The 20,541-nt window shown below is 43.4% G+C and overlaps 1 protein-coding gene across 2 annotated transcripts in view; it reads left to right on the top strand.

The window, feature by feature from the left end:
* ABCA1 (ATP binding cassette subfamily A member 1) overlaps positions 1 to 20,541 on the top strand; it is a 117,059-nt gene that overhangs the window by 30,442 nt on the left and 66,076 nt on the right. For both annotated transcript variants that reach the window (XM_054689633.1, XM_037495374.2), the window contains exons 4-5: positions 2,730 to 2,871; positions 3,740 to 3,858. In XM_054689633.1, coding sequence (XP_054545608.1) covers positions 2,730 to 2,871; positions 3,740 to 3,858 — 261 coding nt within the window. The remainder of the gene's footprint in view (positions 1 to 2,729; positions 2,872 to 3,739; positions 3,859 to 20,541) is intronic.

Here is a 20,541-nt window from a genome sequence, read left to right as displayed (position 1 = left end):
TCTTCATGGAGGAGATGGGACTAGAGTCACCATTTAATTGTGTTCTTGGTCTTGGTTCTTGTTTCCATCACTCTTATAGAACATAGCTGCAGTTAGCTACCTACTAATTTGCTAGTACACATTATAATATTTAAGTTTAGTAGTAAAACCTCATGAGCATTCTCCCAGACATGATTTTGTGATTTCACCAAAAAGGAAAAGAACATAAAATAAAATCTGCACTCAATTTGTGTGCCTGGGATGTAATTCTTCTTTCTCTTTTAGAACTCCAAAGAGTTTTTGCTGATTGATGAGCAAATGAATATTTGATTTTTATATAAGCATTACCCTAAGTTCATGTTTTAAGGAAAATCTAGCCTTTTCATTTGCTATGCTCTTCTCTTTCTGGAATGATCACAAACAGGCAAGATAGTGTAGTGGAGATAGCATAGACTTTGGCATCACACAAATTGGAGATTGGATCTTGGCTCTGCCACTTGCCAAGCCTGTGATCTGGGGAAAATTGTTAAATTTTAATTCAGATACCTCTGTATCTAGACCATTGGTCTCAGAAATGTTGTCAACTTTCTATACCTGTAGAAGGAAGATAAGACTTTTCCTTCCATTTATGCACTCCTTGCAAACTTAACCTGCTGTTTTCTCCATGCTCTAGGGACCTAGTTGGAAGAGAGTTTGGGGGTGTCTTTTCTATGGGAACAAAGGATTGGTGTATAATTCTTCCCCATAAATCTTTCCTATTGTGATCCACAGCCTCTGAGGGCCTAATAAATTCCCTGGGTCCTGGAAGTTTATTAGGCTATTTAATTGTCATCTTGTGCACCCAAATGCCAAGTTCTCATCTGGCTTTTGCTTGCAAATAGGGTGGGACACAACATACATGAAAGGTTTCTGCTTCATCCATCAATGCATTGCCTGAAATACCTTTACTTCCCACTGCCCTGTGCTGCCTGGATGGACACCACCCTGTCCTTGGTGCCAGTATCTCTAGGAGGTTAAAGGGGAGAATCCCTTGGTCCTTCGAGTATTTGGTTGGGTTGCATAAATCTCTGCTGAATGAGGGGCAGCTGACTTAGGCAAGGGACCTTGTTTGATTTTCCTTGACCTTTTAACAGGGAGATAAGGAGGTTAACTGAGTAAATGTTCAAAAGGCCAGAGTCCCTGCAGAGGGTGGCTGCAGTGATCAGATCTTGTTACATCCTTGCTTTGGATGTTCCATTTTTGGCTGGAATATGGAAAGAAGTAAAAAGAGAGATGGGCACCAGTACTGAAATGCAAAGTGTAGCAAGTCCTGGATGTGGGTTAACTTTTGGGGAGATTCTGTTAGCACAGTTGCACAGACATAAAAATCCAACTAAAACGGGGGTTCTGCTTGGAGGACGGTGGCAGCTGTGAGATGGGAGTGTTCCTGGCTAGACAATAGCAGAGTAGGTACGGTTGTAGTCTCACCATCACAGTGCCTCAGTTATCCTAATAGGCCCATTCATTGAGCTGTATGCTCTGCCAGGCACTCTGCTACATGCTTTGCCTGTAAGAACTTGTGGGATTTTCAGCACAGCTCTGTGAAGTAGATCACATTTTTACAACTATTTTACAGATGAGGAAACGGGATTAGGGATTCAGGGGCTTGACCAAAGTTGCTGCTTAATGAGTTGCAGAAACTAGATGTGAATCCCAGCTGGTCTTATGCCAACGTCTGTGAAACCATCTGGGTCTTTGCCAACTAGAGCCATAGTTTTATTGGTCTTTAACTCTTTCAGGGTCACAGGTAACCTTGAGAATACGGTGAGAGCTGGAGGCTTGGCCTTTCTGTCCAAAGGAATTTGCACATGCTTGGGATTCCAGTTAAGAACCCTGGTTGGAGGAGGACATGTTGATCTTAATGCTCATTAGTAGCACCTTTCCATGGCTGACTGCCACACACCACACTCTGCCTTTGATACCTAGCAACAGCTCAAATACACCCAGTCATTCTCCTTGTCAGAAGCTCTTCTGTAATGAAGGCAGAGGAGAGAAAGGAGATGGCCTATTAGATGGACCTCATTGCTTTGATGAGACACAAAACAACCACACCAGTATAGCCTCACAGCTGACACCTCACTCCAAGTCTCTGCTTCGTAAATGGCCCAAGTTGCTTGTGAGCTGAGAGAATGTGAACCTAACATATGATTGGCCAACAGAGGACAGTACTAGGGGGAACTAAGGAAAGCTGGAATGTAAAGGTTGCTACAGATTTAAGGAAGGGGGCTTGGATTAGGCTCCCAGAGATATGGGTTCTACTCTCCATTTTGCTCATGGACTTCCTGAGTGTTCATCAGCTGTGGTTTCCTTTTATCTTCTCATGGTGCCTCTTTGTGGTGTGAAACAGTTGGGTTAGATCATCCTCAGGGCCTCTCTAGGTGAGTTAAAGATGAATCATTGAGGATCCAGTACTTGCTGCGCATCATACGCTTGATGTGTATGATCTCGTCTCCCCTTCTCGTCCCCTCTCCAAGGTTGCTATCATGATTCCCATCCTACGGATGATGTTGTATAGGTGAAGAACTGCTATCTGCTGCCAAGTTTCTAACTCAGTTGGTGGCAGGTCCCTAGAATATGGAGAATGGGACAGATTTAGAATGAAATAGTGTATGGGTAGCATCAATAGAAGTAAAGATTCTTTCCTATTAAGTCCCAAAACTGCATCAAACAACTAATGTTTCTCCTTGTGTTTTTCGTCTCAATTCCAACAGGCCACTTTCCAAACAAAGCCATGCCCTCTGCAGGAACGCTTCCTTGGATTCAGGGAATTATCTGTAATGCCAATAACCCCTGCTTCCGTTATCCGACTCCTGGTGAGGCTCCTGGGGTTGTTGGAAACTTTAACAAATCCATGTAAGTACCAGATCAGGTTTTCTAGCCCTATCTTGTCTATCTTAATATTTTCCTTCCCTTCTCATCCTCTGGGGAATTACGAGTGGTTGGACTTGAGTGAAGTTGCTTTGGTAAAAGTTTGTGTGGTAACATCAGAAAAATATGGGAAAGGAGAGTTGCCACTAGGATTTTGGTTTTGTATTCCTGGCTCCAGACTTCAACACCAGACACAAGTATAGACTTAAGCAGTGTTTGCCAAAGGAGACTGTAGAGTCTTTGAATGCATGGAACTGTGCCATGAGTTGGAATGGACTAGGGGCTGTAGGAGATGTACCAAGTCAGTTTTAAGGAGCTGCAGTGGGGGCAGGTAAGGCCAAGTATAATGTTCACACGTCTCAGGCCTTAGCCTTCATGGGCCCCATCTTCCATGTAAAAGTATTAAAAATTTTAATTTATAATTGTGTTAGTATAAAGATGAATATACGCCAGCTTGCATTCATTCTCATAGATATTCATTCTTAATATATTAATTTTAAAAATTCTGACTTTAAAGGAAATTAAAACTTATTTTTGTGATTCCTAAGAGGATCCTGAGCCCAGGCACTATGCCTACTATGTCTCATGGATAAATTGGCCCTGGGGGTGTTTGTGCATGTGTGTCTGTGTGTATCTGTGTGTGTTAACAGTTGGCTGTGCAGATGCATGGTGAAATGCATTTGGGGCAGGGAGGTGGGTGGGTGGTTATAGTGACCTGGGTGTGGGGAGCAATAGGAATGGGCCAGAGCTGGTGGTGGAGGACCTAGTGGCCAGGCTGGTGACAGGCACTTCTTCAAACTGGAGAGGCAGTTGACCTAACAAGGGCTTTTCTGTTTTCCTGTCCCTCCTGCAGTGTGTCTCGCCTTTTCTCAGATGCTCAGAGGCTTCTTTTATACAGTCAGAAAGACACCAGCATGAAGGACATTCACAAAGTTTTGAGAACATTACAACAGATCGAGAATTCCAGATCAAGTAAGCGAAAGCCTTCTATATATCAGTTTATAATTGGAAATTGATCTTTATCAGGAGAGATGGCAGTCCAGTGGCGTTGGGCTTGTTCCTTTTAGCTGTTCCTCACCAACTTTCCTCCTCAGTGGCTGGGCTGCAAGGCCTCTCTGCAGGAGCGTTTGAGAAGAAACTAAGCAAGTTCGTTGTATCAGACTATGTGTGAACTGACCTCCTCTGGGGAAACAAGAAACATTCCCAGAGAGGAATAGTACAGACTTGGAGTTAGGGCCAATTAGTGCTGCTACCAACTTCATTTTTTTTGGAGTTGGCCATTGCATTACAGTGAATCAACACTCTTATAATGGGATATCTCTATGCATTTAAGAGCAATGAAAACTGCAACTTCATGTGGATAAGAGAAAGTTAAGCATTTATTTCTAAAAGGAAAATACAATTCATCTTTCCCCCTAGTCATTTGATTTAGTCTGATGGGCATTTGAACTCTGATCTTTAAAAAGTGAAATTTTTACTTTTGGTCTGTAAGTATCCAGGCAATTTATTGCATGCCATTTGGAAGTGTCTAAGGAGCAGGCAGTTTGCTGACCGAGTCATTGGCTGCAAAAGTCACAGAGCAACCTGCTAGGCCATTGTCTAACAAGTGGCCAGTCTTCTCTGGAGGCAATGATGATGTGCATGGTCTGTAGAGAATCTAAAAGCACTATGGAGGCTGACCAAAAGTCGATCTGGTTTTTATTATCACCATACACTGGTGGTTCTGAACAATGTCAGTGATAAATTATAACTGCTGTCACTATTCCCAGAAAGTACTTTTTATTTAGTTTAGTGTTTTGGGATGCACGGGGTGGGCTGGCCTTTGCTGAGACACCTCCCAGCTTGTGATCAATCCACTCGGCAAAAGTAGAAATGGCAGTAAGTGCTGGAATTTGAACTAGACTTGGCACTTTTTCTTAGGTGCATAGAACTGTGCTTCCCCGGGCAGGAAGAGAGGCAATAGGACAGTGTTGACCTAATGACAAAGGGAGGCAAAATGGGGGGTGGGCACAGAAGATGTGTGGATTCACATTGGAAAGGGGTGTGGCTGTGCCTAGACTGTGGGATCAGCTTTGAGGAGCTTCCCACTGGGCCCTTCTTGGCCACATGTCCTGGCCATCTGGACACTGTTTCTTGGCCCTGTAGGTTCCTGGTCCTGTACATATGGGTCTGTCTGTCCCTGTCCAGCACAGTGAAAGATGGCAACCTTCAGTCAAAGCATCAGTCCTTCCTAATCTGCTGGAGAGCCCTGGCCTGGTAGACCAGAGGCAGAGCTTGGGTTATTTCTTCTAAGACAGGATCTATTACCTTGGTGAGGATATATAACTTTGTAGCTTTTTGACTTTGTGAATGATCATTTAGCCCCTCATAGGATTGTTGTGAGGAATAAATGAGAACAAAACATTTAATTGTTTAAAACAGCATCTGGCACATAAGAAGCACTTAGTGAATACGAGCTGTGCTTATGTTGGGGTGGTGATATCTGATGCCAAGTCATTTAATCTCTGTGAGCCTTAATTCCTCAGCTAGAAAATAATAGGTAATTTGCAATATAAAACCTAACACAGTATCTGGAACATACTATATATTTGATAAGTGGGAGCCAATATTATTCTTAAGTGACAGTAATCTATTTCTGAGCACTGGCCTTGCTCTTCTTCCTCTCAGCTCATGGCTGAAGAAATAAACTAACTGATGGAGGTGAGATGTTGAACAGAGTTTAGGTCTTACTGGAAGCTGCCTTAGACACAACTATTTTTCATTGTTGAGCAACAGACAACTCAGTCAGCTTGGTACAGAGAAGCCAAACCTGTGTTCAAAATTCTTTCTCTGCACAGCTCTGAGGAGAGAAGGTTTCTTTTGATTTTTATTGTGTCATACTAATGCTTATTACACATTTCTCCATTCATTCAATGCCTTTATCTTTCTGCCCTGAAGCTATTCTTAAATCTTTCTACCTTTTTTTGCTTGTCTTGCAGCACAGAGCCAGTCTGTACTCTTGAGGGAAAACCACAGAAATGTTACCACCTTTTAGATGGAATCAGTAACATTTTGCTGAATTTGAGTAGCTCTCTAGATTTCAGAGGCTGGTGTATGTCAATTTACATCCTGACTTGGATTTGTGTTTATGTTGATACCCCAACTGACAGTGTGATGGGCTTAGGCCTCTTTGACTGGTATTTTCAGGTTTGGGAGGCACCTTGGAGCTGGTGTGGTTCAGAGTCCTGCCTCATCGGTCTCTTCTACCGCACACCTACTTCCTGAGATAGCAGCTACTTCCTGAGATTGCATACAGCAGCTCTGACGATCAGAAATCCTCACTAACCAGCTATCCCTTCCAGATAAGAGGCTTATTCTGTTTCCTGTGAAAATATTTAAAAACGTCTCTTGTGTTTTATCCCCTCTCTTCCCAAAGTCTCTGATTTTTCTAGGCTAAATGTCCCTCCATTCCTCTTCTGGTATGTTTTATTCCCCGATTTCTGCTTCTCCTCTGGTTGTGTTTCAGTATGTCTATATCTTTCTTGAAGTTTATCAAAAACCACCACAGTATTATGCACTGAGTAGAAAGGGACTTTTGCCTCCTTTGTTCTGAGCACTATATTTCTTTTACTGAAATCTGAGATTGCATTAGTGCTTTTTGGCATCCACGTCACACTGTTGACTCATTTTCTGTGTGCAGTCAACCAAAATTGCAGAATCTTTTAAATATAGTTTTGCCAGTTACTTGTTCTCCATTTTTAATTGTGCTATTGGCTCTTTGAACCTAAAGAGAAAATGTCTCTTTTCTAGCATACATTTTTAGCATCCTACTAAAACCATGTTAGATTCTGATTTTGCCAGGTATTATATTGGCTGTTTCTTATTGTTTCCTGTCATGTGGGAATTTGATAAATAGTTCGCTTTGTTCTCATTCAAGTCACTGATCATTGTGGGATTAAGGCTTGAGGTTTGGATCAGTCTGTTGGAGACTAACCACCTCTCTGGTCACTAGTTCCCATGTTCCTACAGATCTACCAACCTGTGTTATCATCAGTGCTAGACCATGGGGCTCCTGCTTCTGTGATCTAGTTGGAGGGTGTATCCTGTTTTTTCTTCAATTTTGTACCTGCTAAATCCATTGCACTTAGATAATTTGTAGAAATGGGGCTGTCTATTCAAATATCTCCTTCAAGGTCCATGGTTTCCTGGGCCAGGGCATTTTTTTTATTTCCACGTATTTGCTGAGACTTTAGAAGCAATCTAATGAATTGATTGATTCAGTTGTCTGACTAATGTATACTGAACACCTAATATATGCCAACTACTCTTCTAGGTACTGGGTCACAGAGTTGTATAAACAAAAGATGGTTCCTTTGTCTATAAAGAATGTCTATTCTAGAAAAGAATCTGATCCAGAGAGGGGAAGTGACTTTCCCAAATTTGCACAACCACTGAAGGGATATTCAGGGACTTGAAGATAGCTAGGCCTCTACTGGTACATGCAGTTATCTTTCTACAGTGCTATCTTGTGTGTTCTAATAATCTTCCAACTGGGAGGGCCTCCAGTTTTAAGAATTAAGTTGTGGACCAGTGTAGTTACTTTTGAAACCGTACTAGTGAGAAACCCACATAGGAAGGCTTACTCAGGGGTCTTACAAAGTTTTCTCATCACTGAAAAATTTTTTTGACATTATTTTCTTACTAAACCATAACTAGGATGAATGGTGGCTAAATAAATGTTTGTGATCAGTGTGAAGAGCATTTGTTCTTCTTAAATCTATATTGTTACTGCAACCAATGGAAATGTAAAAATTGGATATATCTCAGAAAATCTGGGAAGGTTTTAGATTCTTTGTGAGATACCACAAGGATGACTATCCTGCTGAGTGAGTTTTTTGTGGTATCTGAGATGTTTTCAGGCAGTACACAGGTGAGAACTTTTAGTTTTAATCCATATTAATATCAAGTTGAAATTTCATAGCTATTGCTTAGAAGGATATTAAATAGAAAAAAATAAAGTTCATTTAAAGAATACATCTTTTTATGTGTACATAGTAAAACTAGTGAAAGTGGTTTCTAAATGATTGAAGATTGGGAAATGTTGGTGAAAGAAAGTGGAGCTTTGTATTAAGGTTCATTTCGAGAACAAATTCAAGCTCTATCAGTTATGTTTGAACCTTGGGAATATTTTAATTTTTTCTGACCCTCAGTTTATCTGAAAAATGGAGATTAACTGCCCTGAGGGTCATCAAGCATTAAATCAGATGCCATCTCTGAATGACGGATAGTGGGTCATAGCACAGAGGTGACATACAATAAATCTGAATTGGTTTGCCTCCCCTACTCTTCCTGGCTGTTTGACCTTTGCCAATTTGTTCAACCTCTCTGGGGCCTCCGCTTTCCTTCTCTCAGAATTGAGACTTTTCAAAACAACCTGACAAGGTCTCCTCTTGGAAACTTGATTTGCCTTGGATGAGGCTCAGCTGGGACCACACAGTGAAGTGATCTGTCCCTTAGCCTGTGGCCTTTTGAGGACAGGACTGGGCCTTGCTTGTGTCTGTGTCTTAAGCAGCACACAATAGCAGGCACATGGTAAGCAGTCAGTAAATCTTTGTGGAATGAAGGTGAGAGAAAATAGCCATGTTTTTTCATTCACAGAGGATTTTAAGGGTCAAGTGAAAGCACTTTGAAAAGTGTAAAATCCTGGCACGTGTATTTGTGGAATTGATTCCCCTGTGTGAATCCAAGTCAACAGGGCTCTAAATGAGTAATAATGACAGAAGCTCTTAAAACAGTCTTGGCTTTCTTTCTTCCGTAAGGATTACCTTCCAGAACTTTACTGTAAGGGCTGCCATGAAGCCAGGGCCTAAAGTGGATTTACTGAGAAGCTCAAAAACTTTCACTTTCATAGTTCCTATGGTTCTAGGTTCCAAGACCCTGGTAGGGATCTTAGCACTCAAAAACTGCCAAAATAGGCTATTTTAAAAATTCCTTTTCTTAAAGAGAATTCCCTCTCCCAAATTGCGTCAGCCTCAGGTCTCACAAACCTATCTCTGGCTCTGCCAGAGGCTTTGGGAAGGCAGGAAGAAGTCCTCTTTCTCAGCTCCTTCCTTTGTCTTGTGCTTCAGCCTTGCTGACCACTCCAGGTCACCTGACTCCTTTGGTGAATCTGGCATTTTCACGTGGGCTAAAGAGCAGGCAGGTAAGAGCTAAGGCTCCCCACTGGGGCTACTCAGATCAGGGCTGGGCTAGATAAGATGTCTCTTTGCTTTCTTCTTTGTCTCTTCTGCTACCTCTTTAGCTACTTGAGTGAAATGCTTAGTGAAACTGAACATGCTCATTACCTTTCATCTTGCTGAACATTCCTGCTCAGAAATCCACTTTTCTACAGTGCCTTGCTCCTCTTGCAAATCCTGTAATTTTGACTGCAGAGTCTCCTTCATCTTTTATGGGTCCAGACCCTTCTTGAGTTTGCACCTTAGGTATTGGTTAGGTCTTCCTACTTGACTTGAAGTTGGGAAATGCATATCCTGTGGCAGAAGCTTCTTCCCTTCCTGGGCTGGGCCAGCCTCACATCCCCCATGGAATAGTTTCCCAGTTTGCCACTTGTTTCCCATTTCCATATTAGCTGATGCCTTGTCCTTTGCTACATTCCATGGCTCCTCCTTCAGCCTCACCATTGCTCATACTGACCTAGGGACAATTCTTAGGCTGAGAGGTACTGTGGAAGTTCTCTATTATGGGCTATTGTTGGCATCATTGAGGTCTGTGGTGTGACTGGAATGCCGATCCCCAACCTTCCCTATGTATGGGGCTCAGCAACTTCCATCCTCAGTTAAGATGTTAGCTCTCCAGGTGTCTGGTCTTGTCCCTAATTATAGCCACACCGATGCTTTTGAAACAGAATCCCAGTGGGTGCTCAATGGGATTCCAGAAGGTCATTTTCTGGACCTGCTAAACTGGGCCAGGCTAGTTAGGTGGGACAGTTGAGGGATGGCTTTCTGACTTTCCCTTGGGGCTGCCGTATCATACAGTCTGGGGATCCATGTACTGAACTCCAGGTGAGTGGCACTCCTCATGAGAATTGTGCTGGCTGAAACTGGGTAGTGTACTCCTACAAGGCCTCTCCCAGTGAGGACTAGGGTCTCAACTCACCTTCCACAGTCCTTGATTTAGCAGTTTCTGAAATACCTTTTCTCCAGGATAGAGCCTTCTGATAGTTATGAGAACTTTGCCAGGAAAGAACAAGGCGGAACTTTGGGCATTTGTCATTGGGCTAGAGATGTCTCTCTGGAAGATATCCCACATCGTTGAGGTCAAGAGTTGGCAAGGGGAGGCCTGGAGAGGAGAGTCAGGGTAGCGCGGCATGCATGCTGACATCCTCACTCGGGTCTGGAGCTTTTCCATCCCTTCTGCTGGATTGTTGGGTGTCATTTTTAGTATATTCATAGTATAAATCTACTTTGTTTGGCCCTACAAATCTGGCCTTTTTGGTATGGCTCTGACTGAGGCTTTTGTGGAATAAGTCCCAAGGGTTATGCTGGCTTTTGCTTCCGGAGAAGGGGCATTACTTTCTGGTTGTTGGATTTACTGGTAATACCGAGAACTTACTATTTGGACTTTTAAATCTGCTTTGATCTTTGAAATTTAAAAAGACATGACCCCCTAGCACATGGGGCAGGCTTAGTGACATGGCAAGGGAGTGGACCATGCAGGAAGGTTCGGGAAGCGGATATAAAATTATCAGCTTGTAAACATCCACTGTGTGGTACAATTTAGTGTTAAAAGACTTGGCAGCCAAGCTGCTTTGGTTCAAATTTCAGCCCTGCTGCTGACCAGCTGTGTGACCTTAGATAATTCCCTAGCATCTCTGTGTCTTGTTTCCTCAAAATGAAGATAATAAGCCTCTCTAGGGGATGTTTTGGAACATTAATGAGCTAATAAGGGCAAAGCTTTTAGTACCCTATATGGTATATACTAAGTATCAGTCTTGCTGTATTTTTGTTTTGCTGTACAGCCATCATGTGAGGCTTTTTATGCACATGAAGGAGCTGAAATTTAGAGAGGCCAAATAATTTGCTTTAGGATGCACAGCTGGCAAGAGGCAGGCATTGAACTTAGAATTCCAGTTTTTTTGTACTGTTAGCACATCCTAATGAGAACAGTCTAGGGTAGCCAGAAACTTCCCCAAGGTTACAGGACACTGGGTATGGATGGGCTGGGATCGGAAAGGAGACAAGAAGTGCCAGACTTCCTCTACTTCCTGCCTTTATGGGTAACAGACACTGGTGGGCTGTTCTCTAAGTCCTGTCTAGAAAGAACACCCTGTGACTCACAGCTGCCCTCCTCCCCCATCTGCCCCTCCTTCCATTTGGGCAGCTGCTGAGGTTGAGGATGTAGCCCCAAACTTTGTCTTCTGTTCTTGTGGGGCCCCCATGTGTCATCTTGTTGGGAGATCAGATGACATATGTGTCAACATTATGTCATCAAATTGGAAATTCCTTGAAATCTTTGCATGATTGTAGTGTGTATTCTGTGTGCACTAATCAAGCTTTCTGATATGGGGCCTTAGAGCACAGTATTTTGCAAGTTTTCTCGGAGCTGTCAAGCCAGTCTGGGACTTCCCATCCAGGGAAGGAACCTGGTGCTAGCTACGCCATATTCAGGAAATTGTAATGCTGCACTCCTGTGTTGAAATATTGCTTGAACTAAGTTGAATCAAAGGTCACCTTTATCCTGACAGGAATAGAAAGCACAATTGCACTCACTTACAGGACAGCACGTTCTCCACCATATTCAGATTGCCTTTGAAAAGTTTGGATTGTTAAGAAAAGTGTTTGATGTCTCCTGCTTTTCCACCAGAAGATTTATTTACTGTGTGGGCGGCAATGATCAATTTGGGAGTCCAGTTTGTTTCTCTGTGAAAGCTTCCCTCATGGGCCTGTTATCACTGTGGCGTTGAGACACAGAAGGGCAGTCATAGAATTAAGACACTTTGTCCGACAGACTATGTTGCTCTAGGTAATGATGCCATTTCACATTTGAATAGATTGTTATGTTCAAGGCTTCCTACAGTGCCTGCAGTGTGGTATTATTGTCCCTGTTGTATTGAGGGGAAACTGAGGCTTGGAAGGGTTTTATCTGTTGTCCAGGGTCACTGAGTAAAGCTGTGGGTATGTATGACCTCAAGGCTCAGCATCTTCTTGCCGCTGATTCCATGTCATGTTGCCTAATTCCAATATAGGAATCATGGGTGACCTCACTTGCTTTGGCTGCAAAAATCACAGTAGGACATTATAAGTGTAATACCATCCATAGCATTCTAATACAGTGGAAAGGGACAATATTTTGGAACCAAAGTTTGTTCAGATTTACAAACAGAACTTGTTTGTTCTGTGACCTTGAGCAGGAAATGAACTTCCCTGAATCTTTTTCCTCATTTGAAAATGGGATTAGTAATGCCTTTCTTGTAAACTTGTTTTAGGGATTTTAGAAAACGATAATGTTTCTGATGCGGGGCAACTGTTAATCACCTTCCTCTACCTACAAAGCACTAACTACCATGTCCTTGGACACATTTTGTTAATTGTAAAAGTAAGAAAAATTAAGCAATTTAGATAGTATCTACATTAACAATTCTGGAAATTCCAAATCTGGAAAGAATCCCTTCTTAGCCCGAACTCACAAACTCATCTTCCCTTCCTTTCCTGTGTTCCTGGGCCTTATTCAGGACCTTGAAGGCAGATTCTAATCTCATGCTTCATGGTGTTAGGAGCATCTGGTCTCATTTTTAGTAAAGAACCCAGTGCCTCAAATTTTCTTTTCCTTCTTCCAGATCTTTTGGTCTCTGCTCTTTCTATTTGATTCACTCTTTCTTGTTTCTGGACACTGGGTTTCTTCATACTTTTGACCTCTTTGTTCCTTGCTTTTCTGGATGTCTTCTCCTACCTTTCCACCCTTCTGGCCTTTACAAAGGGTTCTCCATGCAGTTTTCAGCTATTTTCTTGCTTTGTCCAACACTGACTCCACTTTGGGGCTGGTGGTACCTCCTTAGTGTTACCTTTCATTTCCTTCTGGGCTTGCAGAGGTGATATGACTTTTGTGCCTGTCACCCCCATGGCCTCAGGAGAGCTCCTGGCCAGTGTGAACGAGACGCCCTTGTTGCCTGGGGCCATAGTCTCTATAGGCTCTTTGACGACCTGGTTACCCTTCAACTTATCAACTGATATGAGTCCTCATTCCAGGGGCTACCAACCTCCTCACCTACCTACCTTGCCTACTTCTCTATGAGATGCAGGTGTGCTGGGTGGAGCTGGGGAAAGAGTGTTCCTTTCCATCCCCCTCTTTCAGTGATGACTGATGCTGAAGTGACATAGAGGGCTAGAGGCCATAACTCTGCTTGCCTACTCCTCTTGGAAGGGAAGGGCAGGGATGAGTCTTTATATATCGTCTATTTTGTTACAGAAGGTTCCCTTCAAAGGATGGAGAAATATTGATACTTTGAACCACAGGATTAGTGATTTGGGTTTAATAGCCCCTTAAAAGCTTGTTGAATGAATGCAGGTTCCCACCACGTGTAGAACATGTGGTTTCCAAAGTTATGGTACTCCCATTGGTGTTAAGAGGACTCTGGCTTCCCTGGTGCTTGCCTCAAAGGGTTCAAGGAGCACTGCTCTAAATATTCTGGTTTCTCTTGAGAACCTTTTACATAATTGTCATCTATGACTTTATTAATACATTTGGAACTTGTTTAATTTTCAGCTTATACTTTCTCTTGTATTCTATCCAGGTCATTCCTTACACACTATTGTCATTAGTGTTTGCCTCGCCCATACCCCTAGTAAAGCAGACTCCATATGGAAAAAGGGACACTAAGAGAGCCTAAGTGACCTTCCCAAGGCCACATAGCTGGAAAATTCTGGAACTGAGCTTTGAACCAGATTAGCCAGATTCCAGGACCTAACATCGTTTAGGTGTGCCCTGGTATCCCTCATAAAGCTTTCACTGTAGAGAAGGAAACTTCGCCTAGGTTGGGAACCCCAGACCAGATGAAACTGAGGTTGTGTGTGCACCAGCTCCCAGCCTCTTCTTAACTGCCCTCAGGAGTGATCCAAGGAGCAGCCAGGTCATCCTGCTTTCCCCCCTTCTCCAGGGCCCTGAACTTCCCGCAGAACCTCTGATCTTCCCAGAGAGGGGTCAGTCATCTCAGGGGAATAGGCAGAAGCGTGCCTTGAAGAACAAAGTGGAGCCCTAACATCAAGAAAACAAACCCAAACAAAAAATACTCAGAAGATAACCTGAGTGTTTGTTACTTGCCCTTTCGTAGCAGAGAAATTTTTAGGTCTTGTTTATATGTCTGGACAAGCTTAGGCTCAGTAAAGCCAAGAGTTAGAATTTGCCTCCTGGCTCCTCCAGCACATCCTCTATATGACAGACTAGGTCTGGGGGACCCTCCTGGGGTTCTTTTAAAAAGTTTCTGGGCCTTGGCTGCTGACAAGGTCTCTTTCTCCACTTCTTTTTTTCCCTTTGCCTCCTCCACCCACTTCTCAAGCAGCTGATTGCTGTGGTTGCTTTTCATGTTGAACAAAAGAGACTACAGCAATCTTGAAACTCGAGCTGGGGACTGGAGGGCACTGACCGAGAATAACCCCTGCGGGCTCTTGGGCTCACTCGCTGAGGGCTGCTGAGGGCTTCCCTCCTCTGCCTTCTGCCACCACCCTTTCCTCCCTCCGCCTCTCTCCTTCCTCACTTCTGCTGAGCTAAGGCAGGCTGGAGAGAAACAGAAGGAACACTAAATTTCAAGAAAGCATCCCCTGCATGCAGGGTCTCTCCCCACCACAAACCTCTACCCACTGTGGAAATGATTCCTTAGCTTGATCAGAGAAGCCTGGCCTAGAGGATTGGCAGGAAGCTGAGGGTTTTGTCCTGTTCTTCCCAGCCTACAAAGACACATTTCGCTTGTTTTGTTCTTTAGACTCCAAGCTCCTGAATTGTTTTTTTTTTTTTTCTCCTTTCTTTCCTTTGCTGTACCTACTGCTCTGAAAGCAAAGCTCTCAGGAAATGGATAGACACCATTTGCTCCTCAGGCACAGTTGAGCAGAATAAGTATTTTGGTCCATATTGAAGCTATTGGGCAGGAAAGCTCTCTTGGCCTTTCGCTGCACAGTGACTTTTGTCTTCTCTGCCGGCAACAGGGACAAATGATTAATTTAGTGAGCAGCCCTGCTCCTGACTCCGCTGTGTTCTGTGGCAGCACTTATAGCCTCAGTAACCCCTATAAACACCTGCGGCTGTCTGCTCTTTCCCTCTGCAGAGTATGCTCACGCTCTAGTTCTTTGTTTTCATAACAACCTGTGAATGTTGTTAGCCCCAGTTTATGTCCGAGGAGATGTAGGTTCAGAGAAATTAAGAAAAGATAATACAATTAGGCAACAGCAGAGCTGGGACTTGAGTTCAGATCACCTGATGTCAGAGCTAGTGCTGATTTCCCCTCTCCCATAGTGTGCCTTTCATTACTATGAATATGAAGACCTCTGAGATCTTCTTCTCATCTACACATTTTACACATAAGAAAATTGAGTCATGTCAGCTCACTTGGGCAAAGTTAAATGGCTAAGTGACTTTTTTTCCACTCAGTGTTCCCTGTCTTGCCTTCAGTTACTGGACTTTCTTACTGGTCCTCTTCTGCTTGTGCTCCTCGTGGCAGTCGCTTTGTAGATGTGGTGATTTCCATTGATTCTCTAAAATCTAGGCTTTCTAGATATATTCCTCAGTGATGTTCTAAAGAGATAAGTCAGCTTCAACCTTTTCTTCACCTTACAGACAGTATCAACAGAAATTATTTAATAATTGTCCCACTCAGTAACTCATTCAGGCAAATAATCACCCTCCTTCTCCCCCCGAACCAGGCAAATGCCTCTCTCTTCACACACACACACACACACACACACACACACACACACACACCCCTTAGATCATAAATCCAACATCTCAACTTAGTCACCTTTGTGTTATCTGTTTTAAAAGCTTATATTTTAGGGTCAAATTAGCAATGAAGCTAATGAGATCATTCTTTTGTGAGCAGTGATATGGTAGTAGTCATCCTTCAGTAAGCACTTGGCTTGCTGTCAGGCATTATCCTGGACATTCAGGGGACGTTTTCTCACTTAACCCCCCAGCTCACCCTGTGAGATGCTACTGTTATCTCCATTTGTCTATGGATACTTCTCTACACTTCGTTTCCAGCTTCTACTCGTCTGACTTTCTTCTTGTCCTGGGCTGATGCAGCTGAATGGGCTCAGAGATACTCTCGTGTCATCTTTACCTGGTTTGTTTCACTCTTCCCTAACCACTACAAGGTGAATTTGCTTTTCTTTAATTGGCTGTTTCCCAGATCACCACAGTTGATTAACTTATTCATCCATTTGTAGTCATTCATTTCTTCTCCATGAAAGGCACTGCTGAGCTTTAGAATCACAAAGTTCTGGCCCTCAAGGCATTTCTGTTCTTCTGAGGAGAAAGATGTGTAGCCAAGAAAACTGCGGCCCCATCTGTGCCATACCTGGGGCAAGCACAGGATGCTATCAGGGCATAGGGGAGGGTCACCTAACCTCGCTTGAGGGTGGGAAAATCAGGGTGGCCTTCCTAGAGGAGATAGCTCATGGGCCAAGTCATAAAGAAGGGGTAGGCTAAGAGGATAAGGGCTATTTCAGATATTTGACCTTCTCAACATTCTTGACTTTATGGATTTGCCTGCCTGCAACATAGTGAAGAAACAGATCAGAGACACACCACTACCCTCTTCTGAGCTTTAATCCCCAGCCCATGTTCTCTTCCCATCCTACTCCCCATATCTTAAGTTTTAAGGAACATCTTCTTTCTATATTTATGTGCTTCTTGGTTTATGTATTCACTCAACAACATTTATTGACAACCTTCTATGTGCACAGCACTGTACCTATAGGGTGGCCTGTCCCCTACTCCATGAGAGGCCTAACCCTCATCTTGGAGAGACTCCTCCATCAACTGTCTTCCTCATCTCTCTTGCTTTATTGATTTGCCTCTTCCTCTCCCTGTCAGCCTTGGAAGTTCTGTGAGGGCAAGGACTGGATTCTTACCTTGCTCTCACAGACTTTTCTCTAGACTTCTTTATGGTCTAGTGTGACCGAGTGAAAAAAAAATCTTTCTCAACAATCACAAACTTAATATCATTTATTGAGCACCTACCATGAGCCAGTTGCTGCTCTTCATGCTTACATGTGAATAGCTAATCCTCACGTCTTCAAATTGCTGTCCTTCCCACTTAGGTAAGAAAACTTGGGCTCAGGAAAGCAAAATGAATTTCTTAAAGCCAGCAGAGTCTAACATCAAACTTATGTTTTCCTGGTCCCACACCCCTGATCTTTCTGCCACACCACTGTTTAATTTGACTGGAACCACTGGAGGAATTTTATAAGATTCTGATGCCTGTGTCTTAGCCCCAGAGGTTTTGATGAGCTGTTGGGGTCTGGGGTGTGTGTGTATGGCCTGGGATTTGGGATTTTTGGAATGTTCCTTGTGGAAGTCTAATGGGAGCGAAGGTTGAGAAGGAGGGCATGGCACCACACCACTTTTCTGCATCCACACTGGCTGCAGTTATTGGTGGGAGTGTGCGAATCTGTCTACATGTGTGGCATCCATGTGACCAGAATTTGAGTTCTCTGTAGCTAGGGATCTTTGGCCCTCCCAGCTGCTTCCCCACACAGCAACCTCACCACCCTGAGCATGTGTCCTGCCAGGGGTTGTTGCCTTTAGTCAGCCTCTTGGTTCTTATGTATCATCCAGGGGAGTCACTGATAGGTGGTTGGAGTTGATCACATCCAGCTGTTTTCATCCTCAGAGGTTGTTGATGTAATAGAAGAATCTTATAAACACACTGGCCATTCCACTGGTCTCCAGGGTGTAGCTCATGACCTAAATCCATCACAAGTGCAGCCTCCTACGCTTCAGCAGCTCTGCTAGGAGGGAGGAGGCTGCTCCGTAGTAGGACGTCTATGTGCGGCTCCGACTTTTGATACTCAGGAGGAATTTGTGGTCCATCTGGTCAGAAAGGGTCAGTTCATGTGTATATTCTGTCCTGTCCAGGGCTCCCAGAGGTTCTTTTTTACCCCTGTTTCACTGGGAAGGCAGTAGACACGTGCTAGGTGAAATGACCTGGCAAATAAACTGATATAGAGCCCAGGTGAGCACCACACTGAGTGCGGGGTGTGTGGTGTGTGTGTGTGTGTATGTGTGTGCATGTGTATGTATGTATGTGTGTATGTGTGTGTGTGTGTGTTTTATTGTTGTTCTGCAGTGGTCGGTGTCTGGCTTTTCATACCAGGCCTCAGTTGCAGCCACCAACTTTCCTACCTTCATTCATTTACCCTGGGGGTCTCAGAACACCTAGGATGTCACTTTGTGTCCCTGAGATTATAGTACTAGCCACCAAGAGTCCTGTGGGGTGCAGACTGGAGATTGTACTGACAACGTTGAGTACATCTTGGACCTGCTCAACTAAAAGGAAATCTCCAGTGATGCTGCTCAGATACTTTTGGAATCTTCCCAACCCTAATCCTATCTTCTGGTATTTATTTTTTAGTCATCATTCACTGACTAATGATTCTTTGCCAGGCTCTACCCTGGCCACTGGGATACAGAAACAAAACACACTTTGTCTTATATGTACTTATATAAGGCACAGTCTAGAGCAGAGATAATAAGCAAATTAAACAATATTCCTAAAAGTAGGAATCCCAGACCCCCTGCATTAGAAGTATAAAGGATGCTTATTAAAATGCAGATTCTGAGGTCATACTACAGATCCACTATTTGAGAATCTTTGGGCATTAGACCGTAGAAACTGCATTGTAACATGTTCCCCAAGTGAATCTTGGGTGCTCTGAGATTTGAAGACTACAGAAATGAGGCCATTGTCATCGGTATGGGGTCATATAGGATGGGGAGCACCAAGCAGGTGGTGGTGCAGGAGCACCAACTCTGAGGGACACTATCTGGGCTTAGGGAGATCTTGAAGATGTCACGAGGAGTAACAGGAGGGAACCAAATTAGGTGTGGCTAGACAATCATTTCCCTTGATTTGTGAGTCATGCTTAATTTATCCTTTCTATTAGTCTCTATCAATGATTTGCTTAAATGGAATATACCTGGAATGGGCAGCCTTAATGAGCATCTGGTTACGCTTTTAGGCCCATGATATCTACACGTGACCGACCCCCTTACCCCAGTATTTTTTAAAAATATTTTATTTTATACAATTCTTACATCATTTTTCATTTTTGCACAATGTATGCATTTTCATTTTGGTTATATTCCCCATACAATTCCCACCCCCTTTTTCTGACCCTAATCCCTCTTCTCCTCCCCCCCGCCCCCCACTGTAGTGTGTCTCTAGTCTCTAGTTGCTTGTTGATTTTGATTTTTACTTTATTGCAATTAGTCTTTTTCCTGGTCCCTTATTTAGGTTTTCTAGATTCCTGCTATGAGTAAGACCATCCAGTATTTTTCTTTTTCTTTCTGACTTATTTCGCTGAGCAGGATCCTGGAAGGATTAAATTTTTTTTTAATTTTATTTTTTAAAAAGATTTATTTATTTATACAAGCACTGGGTACAGTCAGAAGCACAGGAGGGTGAGAGAATTCACCAGAGCCAGAGCAGGGAACAGAACAAGCAGAGTGATGAAATACACTGCTGAGGGGAGCAGCGGGCGTGGCTGGAGAGGTCTGTCGCGCCATGTGGGATCCTCCCTGGCGGCTGGGAATTGAACCAGCGCTGCAGAGGCTGCGGGCAGCTTCGCAGCCCAGCGCTCAACTGATGCACCACCAGGGGAGGCCCTGGAAGGATTAAATTTAAAAGGATTCCATGTGAATCCTTCATCAATGCAATTATTTAGTAGGGTTGACTTTTAAAAATCTATGCCTGTGTGTTTTCTTAAGACACAGCAGACATGGGTTCTGGAGCTCTGTGTTGCATGCTCCATGCCTGGTTCAAATGAAAGTGGATTTATCTGTGAAAGAGCTTTGATATGCGTACTGTGCTATCTATACCAGTGGTTCTCAAAATGGGGGTGCCAGGCCAGCAGCATCTGCATCACCTGGAAGCTTGTTAGCAATGCACATTCTCCATCCTTATCCCAGGTCCACTGTATCACAAACTCTAGGTGGGATCCAGTGATGTGGCTTATTAACAAGCCCACAGGTGATTCTGGTGCACATGCAAATTTGGGAACTACTGTTCTGTATCAAAAGGAAATCAACTCCTGGAACTTCTGGGAATAAGGCTTTAAATCTCTCTGAGTTTAGCAGGTGAGGTCGTATCAGGGAGGCAGGAGCAGTAGGGTCAGTGTCACAAATTTCGGATGAATGGGGTGAAATCCTTTAATAGATTCAGCCTTTTGCTTGATAATTCCCAAGAGGCTTGTACATGTGTGTATCGTAGTGTTGCACTGTTTGAGTTGAGCAGCCATTCTGAGTGTGGGTCTGTAGGTCTTCAGAGAGCAATTTTGTCTTTTTTTATCATGTCTTTTCTGATACTCCATGAACTTAATTTCTGTGTGTGCTTAAGCCAGAAGCCTGTGGTTATAAATCACTTTAAAATGAGGCAATGAATGTTGTTAGTTTTCTCCGTCTGCCCCATTG

This window comes from Talpa occidentalis, unplaced genomic scaffold (assembly GCF_014898055.3).
Source record: "Talpa occidentalis isolate TD23 unplaced genomic scaffold, MPIMG_talOcc4v2.1 talOcc4.7, whole genome shotgun sequence".
Lineage (NCBI taxonomy): Eukaryota > Metazoa > Chordata > Mammalia > Eulipotyphla > Talpidae > Talpa > Talpa occidentalis.
The sequence above is the reverse complement of the archived record's forward strand: the minus strand, read 5'-3'. Positions and strand labels throughout refer to the sequence as shown.